At 39.8% G+C, this 26,618-nt stretch overlaps 1 protein-coding gene across 1 annotated transcript; it reads right to left on the bottom strand.

Annotated features, from left to right (window-relative positions):
- Window positions 1-1,397: 1,397 nt before the first annotated feature.
- Window positions 1,398-17,755, bottom strand: DDIAS (DNA damage induced apoptosis suppressor). Its single transcript, XM_004590025.4, has 5 exons — window positions 17,479-17,755; window positions 15,756-15,884; window positions 7,101-7,262; window positions 6,005-6,122; window positions 1,398-4,256 (listed from the first exon to the last, which is right to left on the bottom strand). The coding sequence occupies exons 1-5, from the start codon at window positions 17,490-17,492 to the stop codon at window positions 1,689-1,691; spliced, it is 2,991 nt and encodes a 996-aa protein (XP_004590082.2). The 5' UTR covers window positions 17,493-17,755; the 3' UTR covers window positions 1,398-1,688.
- Window positions 17,756-26,618: the final 8,863 nt, after the last annotated feature.

Genomic DNA, 26,618 nt, shown 5'->3' with positions numbered 1-26,618 from the left:
GCACTATTTTTTTCAAGCTCTCAAAATAAAAAGTTAGGGAAGGGGAAATATCTAGCACTGCCAAAAGAAGAAATATGAGGGGATACTGCTTACAAGACTTCAAAGATGGGTGTACAATAAGTCAAAAACCCCAAATAAAAGGAATAACACTAAGCTATGCATCATTTTCTGAGTCTAAAAGTTGTGAGTAGATACAGGAAAGTGAGTAGGTGCGAGTGTGGGAAACAGAGGGAATACCAGTGATTTCAACAAATTCCACTAAGCAGGAGGTGAAGAGCAGCAGTGGGCTGGTGACATAAGGAGAGTGAAGATTTGGAATAGCTGCTTTGGGGAATGGCAAAGGAAGCAAACAAGGGATATAACAAGTATTTCACAGGGTGCAGCTACAATGCTGTTGTGACTTAGTGTGTGGGAATTATTCTTCATTTTTTTCTGATTAGCATTGTTTGATTACCAGACTAAGAGTTTGGGGGAAGGAGGTCTTGCCTTTGATTTATAGTTCCAAGCACAGCGCCTGGCACGTAGGAGGCATTCAATCAAAACTTAGTAAATACAATTAACATATCAACTTCTAAATAGTAAATAGTACTGGGTTAACTGCTTCTGTTTCGATAGCAACATGTATGACATCCCCATTAAACTTGTATTGCTACATTTTCTGTACTTTTAAGAAAGCACTTTACTTGCAGAGAGACACAGAGATGTATCTTCTGCTGTTTTTCCAGGCAGGAGTTGCATCAAAAGTGAAGTAGCAAAAACTTAAACTGGTGCTATTATATGGGATGTTAATGTCACAAGTACTGGCTTAATTTGCTACACTACCCTTTCTACTATACTGTCTTTTTTTTTTTTTAAAGATTTATTTATTTTATTACAAAGTCAGATATACAGAGAGAAGGAGAGACAGAGAGGAAGATCTTCCATCTGATGATTCACTCCCCAAGTGAGCCGCAACGGCCAGTGCACGTGCCGATCCGAAGCTGGGAACCAGGAACCTCTTCTGGGTCTCCCATGCGGGTGCAGTGTCCCAATGCATTGGGCCGTCCTCGACTGCTTTCCCAGGCCACAAGCAGGGAGCTGGATGGGAAGTGGAGCTGCCAGGATTAGAACTGGCGCCCATATGGGATCCCGGGGCATTCAAGGCGAGGACTTTAGCCACTAGGCCACGCCGCCGGGCCCGTACTATACTGTCTTGAAATTGCTTGCATCTGTTTTACCTATCAGACTGAAATTTTACACCAGTGATCTTGGGGATCTGGATGGGAAGTGGAACAGCCCAGACAAGAACTGGCACCCATATGGGATCCTGGTGCATACAAGGCGAGGATTTAGCCACTAGGCTATTGTGCTGGCTTGTCATTTTCTATTCTTAACTGACTGAGAAAAGCACATTTTGGTTTGCAAAGGCTTTATTTCTGGATGTACATGTGATTTTAACAATCTTTAAAAGGCAAAATTAACAATGCTACTAAAGTTCACTCAACAATATAAAGTGCACAAACTCTAAATCATAGTGTCTTGGGAGGTATATGGCTTTACATTTTTGAAGACACAACAGCACTTAAAACACTTTCTATTTGCTTTTCCTCAAGTGTTCAAAATGCAAAGGATGCTTTCCATGCCACTAGAGGCAAGTTTCTGGAAGATTTATCTTCATTTAAGTTAAGATACTGGGTTCAGGAGATCTTTTATGAAAATAATTCAGGCGACCAAGCATATTTATTTTCAGGTGCAGAAGACAGGCAATTTTCTGAAAATGGATAGTAATGTTTGACTTCTGAAGAAGAATTAAGCCCAAGATTTAATTCTTTGGAGATCTGGTCTGAACTTTTACAGTTGTATTTAGGAGTTGTCTGTTTTGTAACTGCTGTAAACATATTCTTTAGATTTAACTTCTTCATTAAACACTCATCAGTTCTTTCTTTGGCATATTTAGTTTTCTTTCTTGGTAATTCTCTTTGATCAGGGGAATTCTGTGCAGCAAAGCGTTTCTGTAGACTCATGACTTGGAATCCAAGCATGTCAGAAACAAATACTTTTTTTGTGGTAGGGGGGACCCATTCATCACTATCAGCTTCAGGGCTCTCAGCAATAGGACAGTGGTTAAAAATCTCTGGTTGTGCAATACTAGATGTACCAGGATTTCTAGATTTCTGGATGGTTGTTTTTATATTTTGTGGACTGCCTGGGGTGGCTTTCAGCTTATCATTTTTAAAAGAAATTCTAGTTTTTCCCTTGTTAGCATCAAGATCTGAATAAAAAGCTGGGATTTTTTGGAAAGCTTTCCTTATTCCATAAATTCTTGTTTGCTGAAACCCTGCAACTGGAGTTGACTGTGAACATGGAACAAAGTCTTGACTGTCTTCAAAATCCTTTTCGGAGTCTGACTGGAAGTTAGGTGGAGGGGAGCATGTTCTTGGATGCCTGCAGGCAGATGCATTTTGCATGGATAATTTCTGTGAAGGTTGGCTGCAGTTTTCAGAAAGTGCCTTCACTGAAAAATCAGGCTCTACTTGATGTCTTTCTGCCAAAGATGTTCCCAAATGTAATAAAACATCCTGTGAATTTTTGGTCATTTTCACTGCAACACTTATTTCTTTATCGATATCATCAAAGAGCTCAGCAGAAGTGTTGTAGACACCTTCGTGGCCAGCAGAACAGTTCTGTGATAAGTCATCACTGATATGTCCATAAGGGATATCTTTTAGTATATGTGTACTTGTATTTGGACTACTGCAAGGAATTTCTAAAGAATACGTAAGTTTCCTACATACTGTAAAACTGTCACCTTCATTTTCTGGCCACCTATAAGATTGTTTATGGTCTACTTTGCAAAGATCAGAAACATCATAATACTTCCTAGAATACAATGCTGTCAACTTCTCATTCATTTCTGAAAGTGACTTTCCTTCACATCCATTCAAATATTCAATACTTAGATAAGAATGCTCACTCTCTGAAGTATTGGGCCTACATAACATTTCATCCCGACGAGTCTTCTTAAGTGTTGTTTCTGAATCTTTTGCAGAAAGAAAACCTGACTGGTAAGGATTTTGTAGAAAAAAACGTGAAGTATTTCTTCCAAAACTGGTTTTAGAAACTGCTTCTGCAGTGCTATCTGGTTGCGACTGCTTTTGAACATTAGGACTTGGATCTGCTTCACAGTTGGAAAGGAAGTTATCTTTGCTAGAATTTGTGATGACTGTTGCTTGTGATGATCTTAAAGCTATAGGTGGTGTGTGCAAGGTTCCAGTAGTTCTTTGAGGCACTACAGATAACCTGCTGTGGTCTGCATGTAATTCATTGATGCCATCTGCATTATGTTTCCTAAGAGAGGCATCTGTCTGGGTTACAGCAGTCTCACTTTCAACAATTGCTAAAAATTTGTTCAGGCTTTCAGAAAGTGGCAGATTATCCCAAATCTCGGAGTCACAATTCTGGGAATCACTAGCTATCTCTTCAAGTTTGAAGGGTGATGGTGAATACACAGATCTCTCTTGAAGGTTAATGAGGATATCAGGATTAAGTTGGTAACATGGTATTTCACACTCGGTGTAACTGTTTTTTATCTCTATTACACTGTGGATAGATTCTCTATCATTTGACTTTGGAGGCTCTTGCAAGTTCAAAGGGAAGAAATTAGAGTCAGTAAGTCCAATATCATGATGGCTGCTGTGTAGTCCACTCAACTGATCAGTTTGGAAGCTGTATTTGACATCCAACTTTTCTGCTATACTGTTTTTATCCATATGTGAAACAAGGCTCCACGAACCCTGACTGGGATCATGGCAGCTTTTGGAATCTGTGGCCTCTGCAGAAGAGAAACAGTTTTCATTCTGGTGAAGAGTGCCAATAACTTTGCTCTGTTCTAAAGCTGAAAGATCATTACTGTCTGTTTGTTGTGAACCAATGAAAGTGAGTTCAAGTGATAGCGGCCAGAATCTTGACAACTTTTCTTTGTCACAGGATCTGAAAAAGCAAGTGCTGTCAGAACCATGTATGCTGCTGAACTCACTATCTGAATGATCCAAAGTAAACAAGTCGCTGTTAGGTGATAGGGAGATACCATGAAGTTTCCTGAAATTCAAAGTCTGCAAAAGCTGATGAAAGTAGTCAATGACAGTGAACCCTGCCACACGTGGGTCTGGTAGAACAACCTGGCAAGCTACAAGTTCTTTAGTTTCTCTTTTGTGATCACAGCACTGCTGCAGAGAGTTACTGGAATCTGAACCTTGTCCAAGTTGGGTTCCAAATTTCTGTGAAAGAAATGAGTTAAATAATTTTTTTCCCCCCTTTAGACGTATATCTTGAATAGATTAAAAGGTTAAAGGCTGCAACAATCACAAAGCAGGCTAATCCCCTACTGTGGTACCAGCATCCCATATGGGTGCCAGTTCATAGGTTCAAATCCCAGCTTCTCCACTTCCGATCCAGCCTGGGAAAGCAGCAGAGGATGGCCAGAGTCTTTGGGACTCTGCATCCATGTGGGAGACCAGGAAGCAGCTCCTTCCTTCCAGGCCTGGAATAGCTCAGCTCTGGCTGTTGCAACCATTTGGGGAGTGAAACAGAGGAAGGAAGACATTCTCCCTTTATCTCTCCTCTCTGTGTAAAATTTGCCTTTCAAATAAAAACAAAATAAGTCTTATAACAAAAAAGGGCCAAAACTGATACAATTAAAATTCACATTCTCAAATTTCATTTCCTGTAGTGTTTTAGGCAGAGTAGCATATTTAAGAGATCTGCCAATAAATTCCAGTTCCAGAATTTATTAGTATTCGTGGGCTTTGCAAAAGTTATTTAATATTCCTGACATTTTAAAAAAGATTCATTTATTTATTTGAAAGGTAGAGTATCACACAGAAAGTAGCAGAGAAAGATTAGAAGAGACTGATTCCATCCACTGATTCACTCCCTTGGCTGCAATAGCCAGGTCTGGGCAAGGAAGGGAAAGCCAGGAGTCAGGAACCCCTGCTGGCCTCCCACACAGGCTGCAAGGACTTAATGCTTTCACAGATGCATTGCAGGAAGCTAGAATGGAAGCAGAGCAGCAGGGCATGAATCAGCACTGAGATATGAGCTGCTTGTATGACATGTGGTGGCTTGACCTGTCATATTATAATGCTGGCTCCTTTGAGCTTGGTTTTGTCATTTATAAGAATAAAAATGTGAATTATTGTTCAGCAGTTAACATGGGTAACTGCATGATGCTTAGTAACTAGTTAATAAATAAACTGTATTTCTCAGTAGCTTCCATAAACTTTCGAATTTAAAGAAATGTTCCCCTTTATTAATGGGAGAGGCAGACAAAGTGAGTGAGTGAGTGTGTATAGTATGTGTGTGTGAGAAAGGGGGTTGGGGAGAGAGAAAGTACCCCTGTAGCTCTTGGTTTTGCCTTCATTTTGTCTTTTTCTTACCTTTTAGTGGTGGAGTACTCTATACTCCTCCCCGCCCCCCTTTGAAACTCTGATTCCAGTGTGGACATTTTTCTCTTTAATACATGAGACAGAAAATTATTGTAGCTTTAGAGTCAGTACATTCTTTTAACTTGTTCTACAGTTACTTTTTTAATTATATAAGACCATCTTTCTTCATTTAGTCTTAACATTCTTATGAATATTCACTTTACCATCAGTATAGTTCCTTGCATTCCCTTTTATAGATGGCAGAAATGAATGGTAGAACATGAACAAAATTTGTAGTTAAGCAAACACCTAGTATCAAAATCAACTATCTCACGCTTCTGAATTTATAAGAAATTTATATTTTCAAACTTCTACAAGCATCTGAACTTGGCTACTCTGACTTTTGAAAGAGGAAGTTGCCACACATGGTATTTTAACAGATTTCCTGTAGACTATTTTTACACAGCTTAAAAAGCTTTTTTTTAAAGAGTTTTTACAAGTCTTCTCATTTATGTAACTCATAAAAATTACTTGGAAAATTTAAATCATTTTAATTACAACAGAAATAACACAATACTAAAAAGAAAACTATTTGTAATTACCGTCACTCCGAAAATAAGTCTTTGTCCAACAAAGCAAGTTTCAACTGCTTTAGTTAATAGGTTTTGTGTTGTGTTGCTGTCCAATATTTCCGGTATTCTACTAGGATCCTGAATATACCTTGATTGGAAATAAGATAAAAAATGTGACGGGATAAGCTTTGAAATTTTATTTTGCTGTGAAGGGAGAAGATACAGTGTTTGAAAATTCCTCATGAACTTTTTCAGTTACATAGAGAAAAGGGGAAAATAACTACGAGGCAGGCATTTTGTTCCTTGAAGTTTTCCATAGCATTGAAAGATCAAACAAATAAATCTTGCTCTGCTCCAACAAAGAACCAGACCATCAATGGGAATAAAATAAATGCTTGTCTAATCAACAGGCCCAGCCATTCCAAAACAAACTGAAGTAGTAGTGGGAACAATGGCAAAACATCTGTCTAGCCCTCCACCTCACTGAAGAGGGAATTCTTTTCCCTGGTAATGTGGCTTCAGTCTCTTCACTCTCTTTCTTCAAGCCAGGTTGTTCTTAAGGATGTACAACTTCTGCCAAGTGTTCAAGGGTGGAGGACAAAGACTGAAGGGGAAGGAAGGCTTCAATTGCTCATACAGATCCTCAAGAACACCTTAATGGGTCAAATGATGCAGATGAAGTTGCAATGCAGATGAAAAAATTTCAACTTCTGATGTACAAATGTTCTCAGTTCATCCTGCCTCGGAAACTTTAGCCACTTGAATGCTAACCTTAGATCATCCTTCATTATGAAATGACTTTATTTTCTTAATTTTTTAATTTCTCTACTTTGTATTAGAGTTTTGCAATCTAATGTTATCATTAGTTGTTAAAAACAAAAAAAGCCTGGTTTAACATCATCACAGTATGTATTCATGGAATAAATATCTGTTTCTTACTTAATGATCTATTCCAGAAGATAGATTTATTTATTGGAGAGGCAGAGAGAGAAAGCCAGAAAGTCAGAGAGAGAAAGCAAGCCTGTTGGTGAAAGGAGCCAACCTGATGCCTAGGAACATCTATTTTCAACTTCTATTGGTATATTAGAAGAGCAGCCAGAGGGAAAAATGCTTTAAATATTCTTACCTGTGCAAATCAGTAGCAGTAAGCCCAAAAAATGCATCTAAGCAGCTTCCAAATACAGTAATGATAAACAATTTGTTTGATTCTGTAACTTTTAAGGAAAGTTTATATCTGTAATTAGCATTTTCAGCTTTGTCAGTAGAACCACACTTCGGACACTTAGACCTGGAAAAGTAAGGAAAAAAAGTGTAGATATACAGTAAATTTTTTATATGAAAACAAATTAGAAAAGTTGAAAATATTTTATGTACAAACATTTCTCCACAATGCATTTTTCTTAAAATATTGCATAATGAGCTTTAAAAATTTTTTCCATTCAAAACTGCTGACTTTACTAATTTAAATTAAGCAGTGATAAATTGAGATAGAAAAGCATTCTTTTTTTTTTTGGGGTTTTTTTTTTTTTTTTTTTTTTTTTTATTGTTAATTATTTTGCATTATGTGACAGTTTCATAGGCTCTGGGTATCCCCCCCTCCCTCCTCCTCCCCTCCCCCCGGTGGGTTCCTCCACCTTGATGCAGTATTACAGTTCAAATTCAATCAAGATTCTTTCATTGCAAACATATACCAAGCATAGAGTCCAGCTACTTATTGTCCAGATTGGTTGAACAGTTTCTTGGGGAGACCTTTTCTGGTCTGAAGTTTGAGCTGGCAGAATATCATCACAGTCAATTAAGAGTCCCAGTATAACATCAACAGCAATTTGCAATGTTATGGAGTTGACATGGTTTTGAGTAACCAGTATGTTAAAAAGAAAAAAAATAAATAAAAAAAAAAAAAAAAAAAAAAAAAAGGAAAACAAGTCCTAGCCACAACCTATGATTAGCTCATTGACATTTCAATTTAGTTCATATACAGGACCGGCTGCTCTATACCTTAAAATGGCCATAAGGCACCATTCAGCTGTTTCGTGTCCATTTCATCTTAGTATTTAGCCAGTTGTTGTGTTGAAGTAAAATTTTGCTGATCTTGGCAGATTTTAGGATAATCCAGACTGGCTTGTAACTCTAACAAGATATATGTCAACATTTTAGGTGCAGAACATTTTTTTTTTTTGGGGGGGGGGTGTGCAGGAAAATCCTCAACACCATGGTGAGGAGTAAAACTAAGATAGAAAAGCATTCTAAAGTCATAAGAGGACTGAACAAAAATTCTGTGTGTGGAAAAGAGAGAAACAGTGAGCGAGCGAGGCAGGAAAGGTAGATAACAAAAAATGGTAAATACATGTTATTTTCTTACTATTATAAAAATTACTGTAATTCATTGCAACATAATGAGAACTTATCAAATTATAATAGTGACATGCAAAAAAGCATGCAATTTCACTTTGTGTTACAGCAACAGCTGATGTACCCAAAGGATTTCTACTCAGAAAACACGCTTCAATGTAAGTCTACTGTCATGTATTAGTTGTCTAGATAGTTTCTAAATTCCTTGTCTATAAAGTCCAGGGCTGTCGCTGACATAAGACAAAATGAAGAGTATAGTGCCTATCTTACCAAATCATGTTATTCTCCTTCTCTCTCATCACTACATGACAACTAACTCTTCTCAGTAATCCCTTCTTTTCTAGTAGCACTTTTAAAACTCTAATTTGATTTTTCATGTTCTTAGTTTAGCAAAATAACCAGTTTAAACATTTTATGGAAGAGTCAGGCATGGTGGCCCAGTGGCTAAAGTTCTTGCCTTGAACGCACTGGGGTCCCATATGGACGCCGGTTCTAATCCTGGCTGCCCCACTTCCCATCCAGCGCCCTGCTTGTGGCCTGGGAAAGCAGTAGTGGATGGCCCTAAGCCTTGGGACCCTGCACCCCTGTGGGAGACCGGGAACAAGCTCCTGGCTCCTGGCTTCGGATTGGCACAGCACCAGCCTTTGAAGTCACTTGGGGAGTGAATCATCAGATGGAAGATCTTCCTCTCTGTCACTTCTCTATATCTGACTTTGCAATAAAAATAAGATAAATCTTTAAAAAAACTTTTATGGTACTGGTTAACACAAAGTGTTTTTCTTCATGTTGATAATGATCTTTCTATTTGCAAAATACAAATAGAAAATAATATAAAAGAAGGCTGAGCGGTAGCCATTTGGCATAATGCTTAAGATGCTGCTTGGGGGCCCTGCGGCGTGGCCTAGTGGCTAAAGTCCTCACCTTGAACGCCTCTGGATCCCATATGGGTGCTGGTTCTAATCCTGGCACCTCCACTTCCCATCCAGCTCCCTGCTTGTGGCCTGGGAAAGCAGTTGAGGACGGCCCAAGGATTTGGGACCCTGTACCCGCATGGGAGACCTGGAAGAGGTTCCTGGTTCCCGGCTTTGGATCAGCGCGTACCGGCCCGTTGCGGCTCACTTGGGGAGTGAATCATCAGATGGAAGATCTTCCTCTCTGTCTCTCCTCCTCTCTGTATATCTGACTTTCCAATAAAAAAAAAAAAAATAAATCTTCAAAAAAAAAAAAAAAAAAAAAAAAGATGCTGCTTGGGATGCCTGTATCATTTGTCAGAATGCTGGGGTTCATTCCAGGGCTCCTTCCTGACTCCAGCTCATGCTGAGGTGCACTCTGGGAAGCAGCAGGTGATGGCTCAGTCCCCCCTGAGGCAGGCAAGTACTGAATTCCTGCTTCCCTGCTTTGGCCTGCTCTGCCCTGGTTGATACAAGCATTTGGGAAAGAAACCAGTGAATAGCAATTTCTGGCTTTGTGTCTGTGTCTTTCAAAATAAATAAGTAAATACCACAATAGCCGTCCCCAAGGGGGATCACAGTGAGGTTTTTCAAGGTTACTCCTTCATTTAAGATGTTAGATTCAATATCACTAGATCTGTGCCATTTTTTTTTTTCCCCACACACTGAGGACAGATCTGTACCAACCAGTCAACATAAACTTATCCAAATCTGCTGGAGTTTATGCTGAAGTCTGGGTGTGAAATGAATATAATTGACTCATTAGGGAATAAAACACGTGGTATAATGAACTGTTTTCTATATCAATATATGCTACAATCTTTTCTGGAGGGTATGAATTAATAATACATTCATGTCTACTGTAGAATTCATAGAAAATCTTAGAAAAGACAAAGTATCTAATTTAATTTTTGTCTCAGGATTACAAAGTCAGTGAATTTATGACCCAAATATAAGCTTTGGGCTTTTAGCCTGAAATTCTTTCATAATTCATATATTCTGCTAACTATAGAAATCATATGGTTAATAAGGAATTATCTTACAAAAGCAGCATCAATGATAGCCTGAAGCCAGTGTTGTGGTATAGTGTATAAAGCTGCCACTTGCAATGCTGGCATTCCATTTTAGCACCAGTTTGTGTCCCTGTTATTCCTCTTCCAATCCAGTTTCCCAGTAATGGCCTGGTAAAAGCAGTAGAGATGCTTGGCACCTGATACCCACAAAGACAGGGAAGCAGTTCTTGGCTCTTGGCCTCTGCCTGGCTTTGCTCTAATCATGGCAGCCACTTGAGGGAAGCTGGTGGATGGAAGACCTCTTTCTCTTTCCTTCCCTCCTCCTGTAACCCTTTTAATAAACAAATCTTTTAAAAAAATTCAATAATAACCTTAAAAATAGACCTAACTGTACTTATGCATGCACACACAGTAAATTATATATACTTATACAAATCATACATGTATAATGAGGATATTTAGTTACATAGTTTCTTTTAAGCCTTTAGGGGACTGAAGGCAGACTGAATTCGCAAGGTGTTAGCAAATAGGCAGGCACTGTGGTTCAGCAAGTAAACACACTGCCAGTAATGCCAACATCCCCTATGAATGTTTGTATCACAGCCGTTCTGCTTCTGATCCAGCTCCCTGCTAATGGTCTCCACATGTGTATAGCAGCCCACACACCTGGGCAACCTTCTGCTGCTTTCTCAGGCATATTAGCAAGGAGGCGGCCTGGATGTGGAGCAGCGCCCACAAAGGGATGCCACTGTCACAAGTGGAGGTCTAACTTGCTATGCTACAATCCAGTCCTGGTTTCAGAATCTTTTATACTCTTTAAGAGTACTGAGACTACATAAGTGCATTTGTTTTTATGGGCAATTTCTACCTATATTTCTTGTTTATTTAGAAAATGTTCAACTGAAGAATATATGAGAGTGAGAGTAAAAAAGGTAAATAGTGTTTTAGACTCATTTCATAAACAGGTTTAGGTTCAAGGAACCTCTAAAAGGATCTGTATGCAGTAGCTGGAATTTGCTACAAGTTTTGTTTGATTCCAATGAAAATACCATGTTACATTCACTCATATTTCAGTTTATATTTAACCCAGAAGAAGAAATGGGTGAAATCAGTCTTAGTGTTTTTTTTTTTCCCAGTCTGAAAACTGCTTAAGTCAGATAAAAGCAACAACCTTACTCTCCCTCAGAAAAATTTTTACATGACTGTATCACACAATATTTAACATATTTGGGAAATGGAAGATTCATATAAACTAACCGCTACCAAGATTCCAAGATATTCAGAACTGGTGACTATACCAAGTACCTTTCAAATTTACAGAGCTGGATTAAACTGAATGCACACACACACAATAATTAAAAACATTAAAAAAAAAACCCTCTAAGGCCTCATGATACTTTCCCTTCAAGAAGAAAGTAATGATTTCTATGCGTAAATTCAGTTTCACTTGTGTAAGTTTACAATCTTTTTGGGTGGATGAAAAATTTGTGAACTATGATTCTCACTTTAATAAGAATAGAAATTCAACAGTAATTCATTAATAGCAACACTAGTAATGGTGTTGGCGATGGATTTCTAGACTAAATGGACCACAGATCTATGAAGTCACTTAGGACATCATGCATGTGTTTGGACTTAGTGGATGGCTCTTAAGGCTTGTGCCTTGCTCATAACTTTGGGGGATGTACACACATATGCCTATACATAACTATAAAACTAACCTTACATTTACATTTATAACTCTGGTTATGTAGTTTTTTTTAAAAAGATTTATTTATTTTTATTACAAGTCAGATATACAGAGAGGAGGAGAGACAGAGAGGAAGATCTTCCATCTGATGATTCACTCCCCAAGTGAGTGCAAAGGCTAGTGCTGTGCAGATCTGAAGCCAGGAGCCAGAAGCTTGTTCTAGGTCTCCCACGCGGGTGCAGGGTCCCAAGGCTTTGGGCCGTCCTCAACTGCTTTCCCAGGGCACAAACAGGGAATTGGATGGGAAGTGGAGCTGCCAGGATTAGAACTGGTGCCCATATGGGATCCAGGGTCGTTCAAGGGGAGGACTTTAGCCACTAGGCCACGCCGCAGAGCCCTGGTTATGTAGATTTTTAAAATATTTCTATGTCTGTATCTTTGTATCATGGAACCCCTTCTCAAAAGAACTCTAACTAACATGGAGCCCCAAAAGGATGAAATGGGTATCTTGTTGAAACTAAGTTGGGAACTTCAGAGCCATATCTATTGTGTAGCAATGTCACTTTAGTCTTATAAATCTTTATTTTCTTGCAGAAGCATGGAGTCATAGGCTGTACAACATCTTAGGGAAACCTCCACTGCACTAACCTTGGAAGTTAACAAGCTGATTTCATGAATCACAACGCAGCTATTATGGCTACTGACACTAAGGATTTAGAGTTGAGAACAGTCTGTTTTTCAGTATCTCTAAGATCTTCTGCAAAGATTATAGTGTGGACTCTACTGTCATTAATTTGCTGAGTAACAGCAGTGGGGAAATGAAAGTGAAGAGTTTGTTTCCTAAGTTGGTTGATTGCAAGGAAACAAAAACAAACAAAAAACCCCAAAATAAGAACAACAAAAAACAAAAACAAAACAAGAAAAGACACAAAAGTATTTGATCTGTGTGGGTTTTTTTTTGCCAATGTGACACATAAATGCAGAGAATAGATTCTTTTTCATGGATTATGTTTCCACAGACTTTGGGTTTTACATGCTTTTCAGATGGTCCAAACAGAGCTCCTTTCCCAGGGAATTTCCAGCTCTGGGAAGGAGGGAGTGCCATTCTAAATATAAATCCTGCACAATGATGATGAGGGCAGACAGCAGGCATATTACTGAGGCTTACCCATGTTTCTGCCCCTGACTAGTTTTATATAATTTTTCTAAACTTTGGTTGTCCCCTTGGAGGGTAGGCATTAACAGCAACATCAACTTCATGGAGCAATTTGTATTAAAGAGTATGATGTCCACAAATTCCTATCCTAGTGCCTATCATATAATAAACACTCATTAATATTATCTATTAGCATAACAATCTAAAGAGATATCAAGATAGCAATGCTGTTCAACCTAAATTTTTGATGATTACCTTTAAAAGAAACAGTTAGGAAGGAAGTTTTAAAAATATAACCACTTACTACAGACATTAATATGCCTATCAGAGAAGTGTTTTACATACACACATATACATGGATAAACATATATGATGTATATTAACATATCTGAGCCTTTTTAAAAACCCTAAGAGTGTTAAGTTCAGATAATTTAAGTCACTTGTTCAAGGTTATAAATGATAAAGTTAGAATTTGAACCTAGGTCATCTGGTTCCTGAGAATTAATATTTTTAATCACCATGATACACTGCAAATGGCAAAGTATACTTAAAATAATCTGTAAAAGTGACACAAGGTATCATTTTAGAAATCCTAATACCTGCGTTATAAATTGTACTAGATTTCTGTGTATTAACTCTAATTATCCCATATTGTGGGGACAGCTCCACTTTATTATTATCTTTAGATTTATTTATTTAGATTTGCTTATATTAGAAAGGCAGAGGAGAGACAAAGAGAAAGATCTCCCCTCTGTGGGTTCATTCCTCAGATGGCTAAAATGGCTGGAGCTGAGCTGACCCAAAGCCAGGAGCTCTTTCCAGGTCTATCACATGCCTGTAGGTCCCAAGGTTTTGAACCATCCTTTACTGCTTTGCCAGGCCATAAGCAGGAGGCTGGATGGAAGTGGAGTAGCCAGTACTCAAACCAGAGCTCATATGGGATGCCAGTGCTTGCAGGCAGAGGATTAGCCAACTGAGCCACTGTACCAGCCCTTGTTGTCCCATTTTTTAAAAGAGTTTTACAGAAGTTAAGCATATCATGCTCTAACTCCTATTAGTAAATGCCAGAGCCTATCTGTAATCCTATTGTGTGCTCTGAAGCCTGAAATCGTTCCACTCTTAGTGCTTCTAAGAATAGATCCTGATGAAAACAAATACATGGTTCATGGTTTTTACTTGTGACAAATGATAATCAAGAACCTGAAAAATGAATAAATGTGACATCATAGTGTCATTTAGTCATTAATTCAGCAAACATTTGTTGAACGTTTGGTATGAACTAAGCATCAGGCTGGATGCCAAGAATTTAATGATAAGTAATACAAACAGGATCTTTCTGAGCCTACAAATAAATCTTCAATGAAGTGCTTTAACAAAGTAGTAAATACTTCAAAGATAATTTAAGAGTAAATGTGAGTGAGAAGTGACCCTTTTTGGTTTTCTGTTCAATGTTAAGTGAACAAAAAAACAATGCAAGGAATATTGCATACTACTTTTCCTTACTACTATGATGCACTTTTGCCTTATCCTCTAGACAGAGAAAAGGTGTTCTTGAGGAACTGAACTCACTTCTACTCTAGAAAGACCAGAGGATCCTACACTCTCAGATATACTTGGCCTACCTGTGAGCATGATCATAAACTATGTGTCAAGCAGTTCTGAGATGCTACATAGAGACTGCTATGGACTGAGTGCCCTTAATCTCAGAACACAACATTCAAAAGGCTCACCAAGCTGAACATTTTCAGTACTAACATGATGTTTAAAAGCTTTGAATTTTGGGGTAGGGGTGGTCTACTAGTAAAGTCTATGCAAAATTTCCATAATCCAAGGCCAGTGCCATGATGAAATTAATGCACCGCATGCCACATGGGATTGGGCTCAATCCTGGCTGTCACTTCTGTCAATGTGCCTAGAAAATCAGCAAGTAATGGCCCAAGTACTTGGGACACTGCACCTAAATGAAAGAGCCAGAAGAAGAAGCTCCTGACTCCTGCTTTTGGAGTCAGCTCTGATTTTGCAGCATTTTCTAGAGTAAATCAACACTTTGGGAGACCTCTCTTTCAATAAATAAAACCTTTTTTTAAGAAAGAGGAAAGGATTAGATTAATAGAGATGTAGAAAGACTGATACTTAAAAACAAAGGTCAAATAAAAATTCCAAAAACTCTTGAAACCTGAAACACTTCTAGATCCAAGCACTTCAGATGAGGGATTTTCATTCTATATAATGTATTACCTATTTTCAAAGAGTTTGCTTACAGTAAAAAACAATTTGGCTATCATGCAAATACGAACAAACAACAAACAAAAAACCTCCCACGTTATTTCCAGAGATCTGAGAAGTAGGTTACTTTTTTGTTTTTAACAGGTTGGTCTGAGAAGTTATTTTTCTTCTCTGAGGCAGGTAGTTAGGAGACTTGGCAAAAATTCCCCCCTTATAATGGAGAATTATCAGCCAATTTTATTCTCAGATTTATAGAACAAATCCTTGAGGATTCCTGTGAGAACCTCATATTCTGATATAGTAAATTTAGTCTCTATTACCCTTGGATCCACAAGAAATCTACAGCATACACTCGTATTTCCTTTCTTAGGCCTATAAGCTTTACCCTCTTTACCTCTTGGAATCTAGGATTATTCGAGAGAAGCACTTTGGACATGATGGATATATAAAACTTGAATTCTGCAGAGCAAGTACTGAGGCAAGAAGAAATTTTCTTCTTCTATTCATGCATTCACACTGTGGCCTGCAAAATAAAAATAATCATTGGGATAAATGATAAGTCTTTAATTGTATGTACATACCCATTTATTTAAAAACTAAAAGGCTATTTTCCTTTAAAAGATTTATCTACTTTTACAGAGACAAAGAGAGATCTTCCATTTGCTGGTTCACTCCCCAGAGGGCTGCAGCAGCCAAAGCTGAACTGATTCAAAGCTGTAAGCCAGGAGCTTTTTCTGGGTTTCCTATGTGTGTGCAGGGACCCAAGGACTTGAACCATCCTCCACTGTTTTCCTAGGCCATAGGCAGGGAACTGGATCAGAAGTGCAGCAACTGGAGCTAGAACTGGCACCCATATATGATTCTGGTGCTACAGCAACTTTTTAGAGTTACTTTTTAGTTACAGTTACTTTTGAGTTTATTTGTTTTGAAAATCATGAATATATAGAGACAGAGAGGCATGTACCAAGAATTGGCCCACTCCATAAATGTCTGCAACAGCCAACGTGTAGCACTATAGGCCAAAGCCAGGAGCCAGGAGCCAGGAACTTGGCCTGGGACTTCATGTGACACCCAGCTTCTTGAGCCCTCATCTGCTGCTTTCCCGGGGTGTACATTAGCAGGAAGCTGAGCGGAGACTTGAATTAGGACATGGAATATGCTTTATTTTAATTGCTGAGTCAAATTTCCACCCCTACATTAATTTCTTAGGAAAACCAGTTAACCAATCTTAAATAATAGCTGTCTTGTTTCACTTTCAAAGTTAAGTTTGTTAAGTGTCAAAGTATTGGAAAATTACCTTTCTTTTCTGCTTAATTAAAATTATTACTAGAAAGAAAATAAGACTTAAGAATGGGTAAAACAAATATTATTTCTGAATAAATGCTCAATCTCAGTAATTCTGTAAAGATGCCACTTAGCTCTCTCCGTCTCTCTTTCTTTAATTATTATTTTATGATACAGTTCCAAAGGCTCTGGGATTTCCTGCCTCCCTCCCCAATTGGCTTCCCCTTTAGTATTACAATGAGTGGTCCTTCATGAACAGTCCTAAGTCCATCATTCCGCTATTGAAGTGTATCCTGACACTGCAGGCATGGACAATGTTGGAGAGACCTAGCTTTCTCCTTTTTAAAGATATAATCTGGTGTTTACCATTAATAGGGAGGCCATCACATAAACTTACATGAATCATTCAAAGAGCCTAAATTGGTGGAAAACATCTTTTGTTTTAGCTAAAAAATTGTTTTATTAATTTCAGTACGCACATTTTTAGAGTTTTTTTAAGAACACTAATTTGTTTATTTAAAAGGCAGGATTTATGTGTGGCCAGTCCATGTCCCAGATGCTTTATTTTTGATCCAGCTCCCTACTTATGGGCTGGGAAAGCAGTAGATGATGGCTCAAGTCCCTTGGTCCCTGCACCTACTTGGGAGACCTAGAAGCTCCTGGCTAGGATCTGTCCATTGTGGCCAATGTGGGTGGGGGTATAACAGCAGCAGGAGGAAGACCTTTCTTTCTGTCCTCCTCTCTGCAAAATTTGCCTTTCAAATCAGAAACAAAACAAACCCAACAACTTAAAAAAAGTCTTTTTTGAAACCACAATAAATTCTCAGGACTACCTCTTCATATCCATGACACCAAGCTCAGCTCTGAAACCTTGTCAAGATTTTCCAGACTTTCTCTCTTCAACCAGTTTTGCTGCATCACTGGATAAAACACAATTCCACCAATGATAAGCTCATCCTCTGATTGCATAAGGAGTACACATCTAGTAGTTTACTGTGAAGTACCTGATTCGATATTTATTTTACTCAATACTTGCATTTTTTCTCATTTCTAACATTTTTCCTAATTATAGTCATATTGTGGTTAAACACTTTTATTTAGGGCACTAAAATAGGATTTTATATTCTACAAAAAAACATATGTGCATTCACCAAGTCATATCCTTCATACAACTGTTACTAAAGTCAACGGATTAAACCTGTAACTAGACTGGACACTGTACAAAGTGCCATGGAGTGAAAAAAATAAAAAGAACCTTGGGTCTAAAAAGTTTAATGCATAATTATACAGTAATTAGGCAGATAGCACACCAACACATTAAAAACTTAACTATGCAGCAAATGACACATGTATAAGGAAGTAAGGTTATACTGTCTTTATTTAAGGGTTTATTGCCCCCTAGTGGATCAAGTAAGTAAGCTAAGAACTATAACAGCGATAGAGAATTGAAATAAGATTAATACAGTACTTTTACCATTTGTGCTTCATCTGATGAACTCCAGCAAATGGCAAAAATAATTCCCATTTTCCATCCAGTGGGATATAAGATCTTCAAACTATCACTGTTAGATATGCTCTCTGCTGTTTTCAAAGTTCCTTCACGCACCCTGCCAACTAACCTTGGCTTCTCCGTTTACTGCCTAACTTGCAGTATGGATGATCTATGATGGAATACTGAGTGATGCATGAGGAAAAACTATCAGAATTAGGCAAATATGATGACCTACAGGAACAAACTGGAACAAACTACATAATAACTATCAGTATATTGGAGTCAGTGCTGAGGGTTAGGTCACCTGCTGTGGTGACAATCTGAGTCCCAACTGCTCTCCTTCTGATCTAGCTCCCTGCTAACATGCCTACAAAAGCCATGGAGATGGTCCAATGTTTGGGTCCCTAAATCACTGTGGGAGACTTGAAGAAATTCCTGGCTCCTGGCTTTGTACTAGTCCAGCTTCAGCCATTGTGGCCATTTGGAAAGTGAATCAGCAGATGGAAGATTTCTTTCAAACAGAAAAATCTTAAAAAAAAAAAAAATCAGTATATTTATTTATCTGTAAATAAAGTGCTGGGAATATTATAAATGATAGGCAAACTGACAAGATCTAACGCAAGAGACAGGCCTTAAATAGATAATCACAAAAGGCAAACCACAATTTATGGTAAATTCTGTAAAGAAAATGTACATAATACCATGAGTAAATGAAATAAGCAGCATAATATAGCTTTTCTTTAGGGAGATGAGAATAGAATTAAGATAGGAAAATATATAATTTCTTTAAGAAAAAGTATTTTGGGCCTGGCACGATAGTCTAATAGCTGAAGTCCTCACCTTGAACACGCTAAATCCCTTATGGGTACCAGTTTATATCCCAGCGGCCCTGCTTCCCATCCAGCTCTCTGCTGTGGCCTGGGAAAGCAGTTGAGGACGGCCCAAACCTTTGGGACCCTGCACCCGCGTGGGAGACCTGGAGGAGGTTCCTGACTCCTGGCTTCAGATTGGCTTAGCTCTGACCTTTGCGGCCACTTGGGGAGTGAATCAATGGACAGAAGATCTTCCTCTTTGTATATCTGAATTTCCGAAAAGGATAAACAAATCTTCACAACAAAAAAAAGTGTTTTTTCTCAGTGGTGGTATTAAAAGGTATTTTTATTTTCTTTACATATTTGAACTTTCTTTCTAAATGTATCATTTTCATAGATTTATTACTATAATAAAAATATGGGAAGGGACTTAGCTATAATATACTGAGAAAATGTCAGCTCCTCTTGGTCTGTCATACATGAGAGCAGAAATCGGAATATTTGATGGAAAGTAGGAGAAAATCTAAATGTTAGGGAAGATGGACAGGAATTACATGGGGCCTCAGTTGCTTCTGTTTTGAAGGTCCAAGGATTGCTTAGGTCAGGCTCTGACAGACTGGCCTACTGAAATAATGTGGTGTCTAACTGGACGCATTCTAATACATTTCTAGATTAAAATGGGATATTCTGGATAGTTTTTTTTTCTTTTTTCAGTCAAATCATATGAAGTAAAATCATCCAAAGAAACTTTACTAACTTATCACAGATTAAAAAATACAAAACATAGGATCAGTACTGGCATCCCATTTGAGCGCAGGTTTGAGTTCGGGCTGCTCCACTTTCAATCCAGTTCCCTGCTAATGGCCTGGATAAGGCAGTGGAAACAGCCCAAATGCCTGTGCCCCTGCCACCCACATGGGAACCCTAGAACTCCTGGCTCCTAGTCTTGGCCTCACACAGCACTGGAATTTACAGCCATTTGGAGGGTCAATCAGTAGATATAAGTTCTGTTATTAAATAATTTTTAAAAAGACATAATTAAAAAATAATGTCACAGAAGGGATTAATTAGAAGCCCATATGTATAAAAGTTTTTTTTGGCAAGGGCAGGGGTATAAATATATGGTAAGCCAAAGTATGAACAGAAAGCGGTGTGGAAAAGGATCATTAAGTGAATCAACTTTAATGGAATGAGGCTAATTCCTGATTCTTTTCACTCTAGAGGTGGTTTTGTCAGGGGGATGAGATATTAAGGAATTTCAAAAGTTCCTCAAGAAAAAGAGAATTAAAAGATGAGTTTATTTTGGTGCAAAACCATCTTGAAATCCATGCTTAGCTTATTCATAACATGAATTTTCCATGATTATAGATTCTTCATATACACAGATTTCAAAATTTTTCTACCCCAATAACCTTACCTTTTAATCCCGCTTCCTATGAACTTGCTTTAGTACCCTCATAGAAGCTGTATTCCATCTCCACGCTAGTCAAACAGTTCTCAGGCTGGAGTGTGCATCAAAATCATACTCGATAACATCTATGGCTGGACCGCTCCTGTGCAGTTGGATCCAATCAATCTGGGATGAAGACTGCCAACTTCCCAGGTCATGGCCACATAACTCACCTACCCTTGAAAACCACTGGCTTAGCGAGCCCGGCAGCGTGGCCTAGCAGCTAAAGTCCTCGCCTTGCATGCGCCGGGATCCCATATGGGTGCCGGTTCTAATCCCGGCAGCTCCACTTCCCATCCAGCTCCTTGCTTGTGAAAGCAGTTGAGGACAGCCCAAAGCCTTGGGACCCTGGACCCCTGTGGGAGACCTGGAAGAGGTTTTAGGTTCCCGGCTTCGGATCGGCGCGCACTGGCTGTTGCGGCTCACTTGGGGAGTGAATCATCAGATGGAAGATCTTCCTCTCTGTCTCTCCTCTCTGTATAATCTGACTTCGTCAAAAACAAAACAAACAAACAAACAAAAAAAAACAAAAAAACACTGGCTTAGCCACTGAGACTGACAGATGCACAGCAGTGTGACCAGCAGTTTCAGGTAAATCCCAAAGCCCAGGATCATTTCTGTCTTAAGTTTATTGTATCGTTAGCATAACCTCTCCTTATGGAAAGCACACTAATACTCTGAAAAATCATTCTCACAAGCATTCTCATACAGGTCTCATACAGGTCAATACACCTTATTTTCTCGTTTGGACTGGATTAGAAAACCCAGAATAATTATTGAGCATCAGCTCCTGGAGAAAAAAATTCAAATAAGTATTTAGTAGGAACTGGCATATGCAGATGGGAAAGTGTAAGATGTGAGTCCTATCTTAAAGTTCATAATTCAATGAAGTTCATCATTTTTCTGTTTTACAAACGTGCAAATTTTACATCATTGTCTCACTCAGACAAATCAATCAACCAATTAAAGGTTATGAAGCAAATGAAATCAGATGTGAAACTCATGTCTTGTGTTGACATTACTATTTGTTCAAGCCTCACACTTGAAAATCTGGTTGTGTTTTACAATTGTATCCAAAGGGGGAAATTATCCCTTTAAAAAAAAAAAAACTACTCCCCAGTTCTAATGACATGAGGGAAAAAAACAGTATGACTAACTTCTCCTTTTCTTTATTCCTCCCCAACATGTTTATATGCTACAAGAAGAAAATGTCAACTTTGTGTTGTCAGTTTTCCTAAATCCTATTTTATAGGCCAAAAGGATTCAGCTATGGGAATGATGGGTTTTTGAACTATTTCCTTAATCTTAATAATCTCCTCCAAGGGCATATATATGTCTAATTATGATTTTTAGTCTGAGATTTCTTAATACCAAAACTAAAAAACTAAAAAACTCTGTGAGCCAGTGCCGTGGCGTAGTAGCCTAAGTGTCTACCTGTAGCGCTGACAACCCATGTAGATTCCAGTTCTTTTCCCAGCTGCACTGCTTCCAATCCAGCTTCCAGCTTATGGCCTAGGAAGGCGGCAAGGGATGGCCCAAATGTTGAAACCCTGCACCTTAGTGGGAGACCCAGAGGAAGCTCTTGGCTCCTGGCTTTAGATGGGCCCAGCTCCAGCTGGTCTGGCCATTTTGGGAGTGAACCAGCTTATGGAAGATCTCTCTTTGTTACTCTTTCAAATTAAAAAAAAAAAATTTAAGAACAATAAACAACAAACTCTGCTAGGGATCCTAATGTTCTCTTCGTCACTGCACAGCAGAGTCAAGAAGTGTACTTTTCAATTCTGCATTCTCATCTCCCTAAATTCATGCAGCAAGCCACAACTGTTACAGTAAATGCTTTCTTCCTTCTTCTAGTTCCTCTCCCCTCCCACCAAACTAGTTACTCAGTTTTTCTTCCTAAATTCTGAAATATCAATTATTATTATTTTCATTTCCATCACCAAAAAAATATGTGGTTTTATTACTGATCACAAATCTAAATCCCTAGTGTGTTTTCCTTCCCCTCTTCAGGGATATAAGTGCTATCTAGACAAACAAAAAAGTTGCAGATGTTTAGAATTTAGAGAAACAAACCAGTATTCAAAATTTCTAAATGAATTCAACATTCTCAACCACTTTTCCAAACTTTCCCTTTCTTGACATATTCTGAGTAAGGTTTCATTTCATGCAGTCATGGCTAAGAGTTATTTGTAAGTCTCTGAGCACTCTTTTCTGTGGCTTTGAAAAAGCTCAATGAAATTCAAAGAGGCTCAAAAGACTTCACTAATACTGGAAATCAATAAAATGGTCTATTCCACAGATAAAGTATTAAATTCCCATCGTGTTATCTTTGGGGGCTGTCGACTTGCAAGTTAACAATCTCTTGGCATTGGATGGCGCCATGTTGTAGCACGTTAAGCTACAGTGATGTGGTCACCAGTTCAAGTCCCAGCTGCTCCACTTCCAATCCAGCTCCCTGCTAATGCACCTGGGAAAGTAGTGGAAGATGGTCCTACTCCTTGTCTAATTACTTTTTCCAAGTGGGAGACCCTGAAGAAGCTCCTGGCTCCGGGCTGTGCATAGGCCCAGCCCTAGTCATTGTGTCCATTCTCTTTCTCCCTATAACTCTGCCTTTCAAATAAAGAAAGAAATCTTAACAAAACTCTCCTGGCATGTCTGAAATATTTGATATATGTCTATTTTATTTTCAGAAACATTCATAACAATTACCTGAGAAATAATTAACGACAGTAACATATAATTTCTTTAAAAGAGAGGCAGGCAGGTGACTGAAAATTAAATATGATGGTATGTAAAATATTTATGAAAAAATGATATAAGCTTATTTTGGTACAGAGTTTATTATTATTATTATTAAATCTATGCCTAGTTTCTTCATATTATATAATGAATGTTAAGACTCCTTGGGGCTGATGCTGTAGCATAGCATGTTATGCTCCTGAATGCAGTGCCAGCATCCCATGTGAGTACAATTTCTTGGCTCCTTCACTTCCCTTCTACTGTATATAGGAAAGCAGTGAAAGATAGCCCTAGTGTTTGGGCCCCTGTACCCATGTGGGATATCCAGAAGAAGTTCCTGACTCCTAGATCAGCTCAGCTCTGGCCTTTGCAGCCATTTGGATACTGAACCAGTGGATGGAAGATCTCTCTTTCTGTAACTCAAATAAAAGTAAATAATTCTTTTTAAAAAGACTCTTTATAAACAAGAAAGTCTCTAGTGAAAAGACACAGGTGAACCATACTGTTACGGCAGGGAAACCTTACTGAGTATAATGGTTTGTCCGATTTATCCCACTATTTTATGGGGTATCTATGACAGTGCTGAAGATACAACAGTGGTATAGAAACAGAGAGACATGTTTTTGTCTTCAAAGAATTCATAACCTATTGATTCAGACAATGGATAACTATCAATGAAGAGACACAAAGGTACGAACAGCACACGAAGCTCCAGCTTCTTACATCAATCGCTTACCCGACAGCCAACTGTACTTGGCCATCTCAGCAACTCAAGGTTAACTAATCATAAAATCTAAATTTTTACTTCTAAAACTTCCTTCCCTGCAGCTTCCTCCATTAAGGAAACGGCACTACTTTCAACCAGCAGTCCTCCCTTATTCCTTTGTCCTTCAAGTGTTACATCACATCCATCACTAAACACTCAATTCTCTTAGCATATCAGAAATGAACAGTAATTTCCCCATATATTCTACCATCTCCTTAATCCAAACTCCCACCATCCCTGCTTCTGCTGTGCATTGCCTCTGAACAGCAAGATCAGGTGCTTGCCTGTGTCTGCTGATTAACACCATCTTTTGCAAAAATGGATCAACCATGCCAGTCTGCAGTTCTTTTTTTTTTTAAAGATTTATTTATTTTTATTACAAGTCAGATGTACAGAGAGGAAGATCTTTCATCTGATTTATTCCCCAAGCGACTGCAACAGCCGGTGCTGCGCTGATCTGAAGCTAGGAGCCCAGATCCGATGCTGGGTCTCCCATGCGGGTGCAGGGTCCCAAGGCTTTGGGCCATCCTCGATTGCTTTCCCAGGCCATAAGCAGGGAGCTGGATGGGAAGTGGAGCTGCCGGGATTAGATCCCGTGCCACTATGTGATCCTGGTGCGTTCAAGGCAAGAGCTTTAGCCGCTAGGTCATGATGCCAGGTCCAATCTGCAGTTCCTTAATGTGAAGATGTAACTGCTTTCCTTGCTGGGTTTTTGCAAAGTTGTCCCTTTCTCTTTGGCATGACCTCATAATTCTCAAGTTTCAGTCCTCCATTTAAGTACCAATTTGTCACAGAGGACTTTCCAGACCAATCTAATCTTATTATTTTCCTTAAATCCATCCATAGTAGGAAACTTCCATTAGGTCAGAAAACTTTTTATTTACCATTGTATCCTTTGGCACAGAGGAGTATCTACAGAATGAATTACTGAATGCTCTGCTATCCAGTCTCTCTCGTTTAAAATTTATTTATTTTTATTGGAAAGTCAGATTTACAGAAATAAGCAGAGACAGAAAGATATTCCTCCACTGGATCACTGCCCAAGTGGCCACACTGGCCAGAGCTGTGCTGATCCGTAGCCAGGAGCCACTTTCATGTTTCACACACGGGTGCAGGGTCCCAAAGCTTTAGGCCGTCCTCTCCTGCTTTCCCAGGCCACAAGCAGGGAGCTGGATGGGAAGTGGAGCTGCCGGGACATGAACCAGTACCCATATGGGATTCCAGCGCATGCAAGATGAGGACTTTAGCCACTAAGCTACTGCGCCAGACCCTGCAGTCTTACAGGGGGAAGGATAGTCTGCCTCACTTTAAAAAAAAACTGATACCTAAGGAAAGGGTGAGAAAATTTGGGTTTAAGTGGTGGGTGCTACAGCATAACATGCTAAGCCTGTGAGAGTAGCGCTGGCATCCCACACGGGTGCCAGTTTGAGTCCTGGTAGCTTCATCTTTGATCTAGCTCCCTGCTGGTGGGCTGGGAAAGCAGTGGAGTTGGGCCCAACTTCTTGGGCCCCTGTACCCATGTGGGAGACACGGAAGAAGATCCTGGCTCCTGTCTTCCTATGGCCCAGCTTTGGCTGTTGGAGCCATTTGGGGAGTGAACCAGCACATGGAAGATCTCTCTTCTCTCTGTTACTTTGCCTTTTAAATAAAAGTAAACGCTAAAAGTACACGAGGATTCAGAGGACTAGATCCTAATTTTCTGCCAGTGTAATAATAATAAAATCCAGCTTGCGGAAAGGCCTAGAAAAGGTCTGAGGGAGGGAGGAAGGAAGGTAGTACATTTAAAGAACTCGCAAGGCGTTTCATATGGCCCAAGCCTAGGTGGAGCTGGAAGGGCAGGCAAAGGCCAGATAAGGAAGAGCCATGGTGGGCCGTATTAACCAGGAGGGCAGATAGGCTTGAAAGGTTTTAAGTGCCTGGTTAGCTCTGTACTTCCTGGGTCGGGCAGTGTGGAGCCTGGGTTGGAAAGCAGGGGCTCTTTCCCAGCTGTGTCAGCCACTGGGCTGGCCAGGGATGGGTGTGTGCGCCTCACGAGGCTGGATGGGAGCTGAGGAAGGAGTCGGGGAACTTCCCAGGCTCAGCCTGGTGTCATCCTGTGATAACACACCCCAGCCTCAATCTGCACTCTCCGGCCTGTCAGCCAGCGTCGCGTCTTTTCCACATTTCCGGTTCTGCAAGCCCACCGCCACGGTCAGCCTCGGTCAAGAAACGTTAGACGAGGGACTGCAACAGAGCCGCTCCTCGAATACAAGGATAGAGCCTTTCACTCCTCAAAATCCTGCCCGCTCATTTACACAGAAACGAAACCCTGGGGGAAAAAACACCGCCGACCCCAGCGCTCGGAGTCACACAATAACGTATGGCGCTCACTAGCAGCCTCCGGTCTCTGCTCTCCCCTGACGCCTCCCTCCCAGCTCCTTACCTGAGGCACAGGACTGGGAGTGGTGCGGAGGGGCCAGGCCAGGTGTCGCCCCTCGACGCAGAGCCGCCAGACGCCTCAACTCGCCCGGCCAGTGCCGTCAAACCTCCCGCCTACCCCTGCGCCGGAGGTGACGCACGGGCCGCGCCTCCTCGGAGCCAATCCGAAGAGGCTGCTGGAAGAGCTCTCGGCGACCATTTGTGTCCCTCCGCGGAGGAGGCGTGGCCGAGGGTGGTTCCTTCCGGCCCAGGGCGGTGCCGAGGCGGCTGGGCGTGGAGAGCCAGGGGCGGCCTGG

Source organism: Ochotona princeps, chromosome 4 (assembly GCF_030435755.1).
Source record: "Ochotona princeps isolate mOchPri1 chromosome 4, mOchPri1.hap1, whole genome shotgun sequence".
NCBI classification, from domain to species: Eukaryota; Metazoa; Chordata; class Mammalia; order Lagomorpha; family Ochotonidae; genus Ochotona; species Ochotona princeps.
The sequence above is the reverse complement of the archived record's forward strand: the minus strand, read 5'-3'. Positions and strand labels throughout refer to the sequence as shown.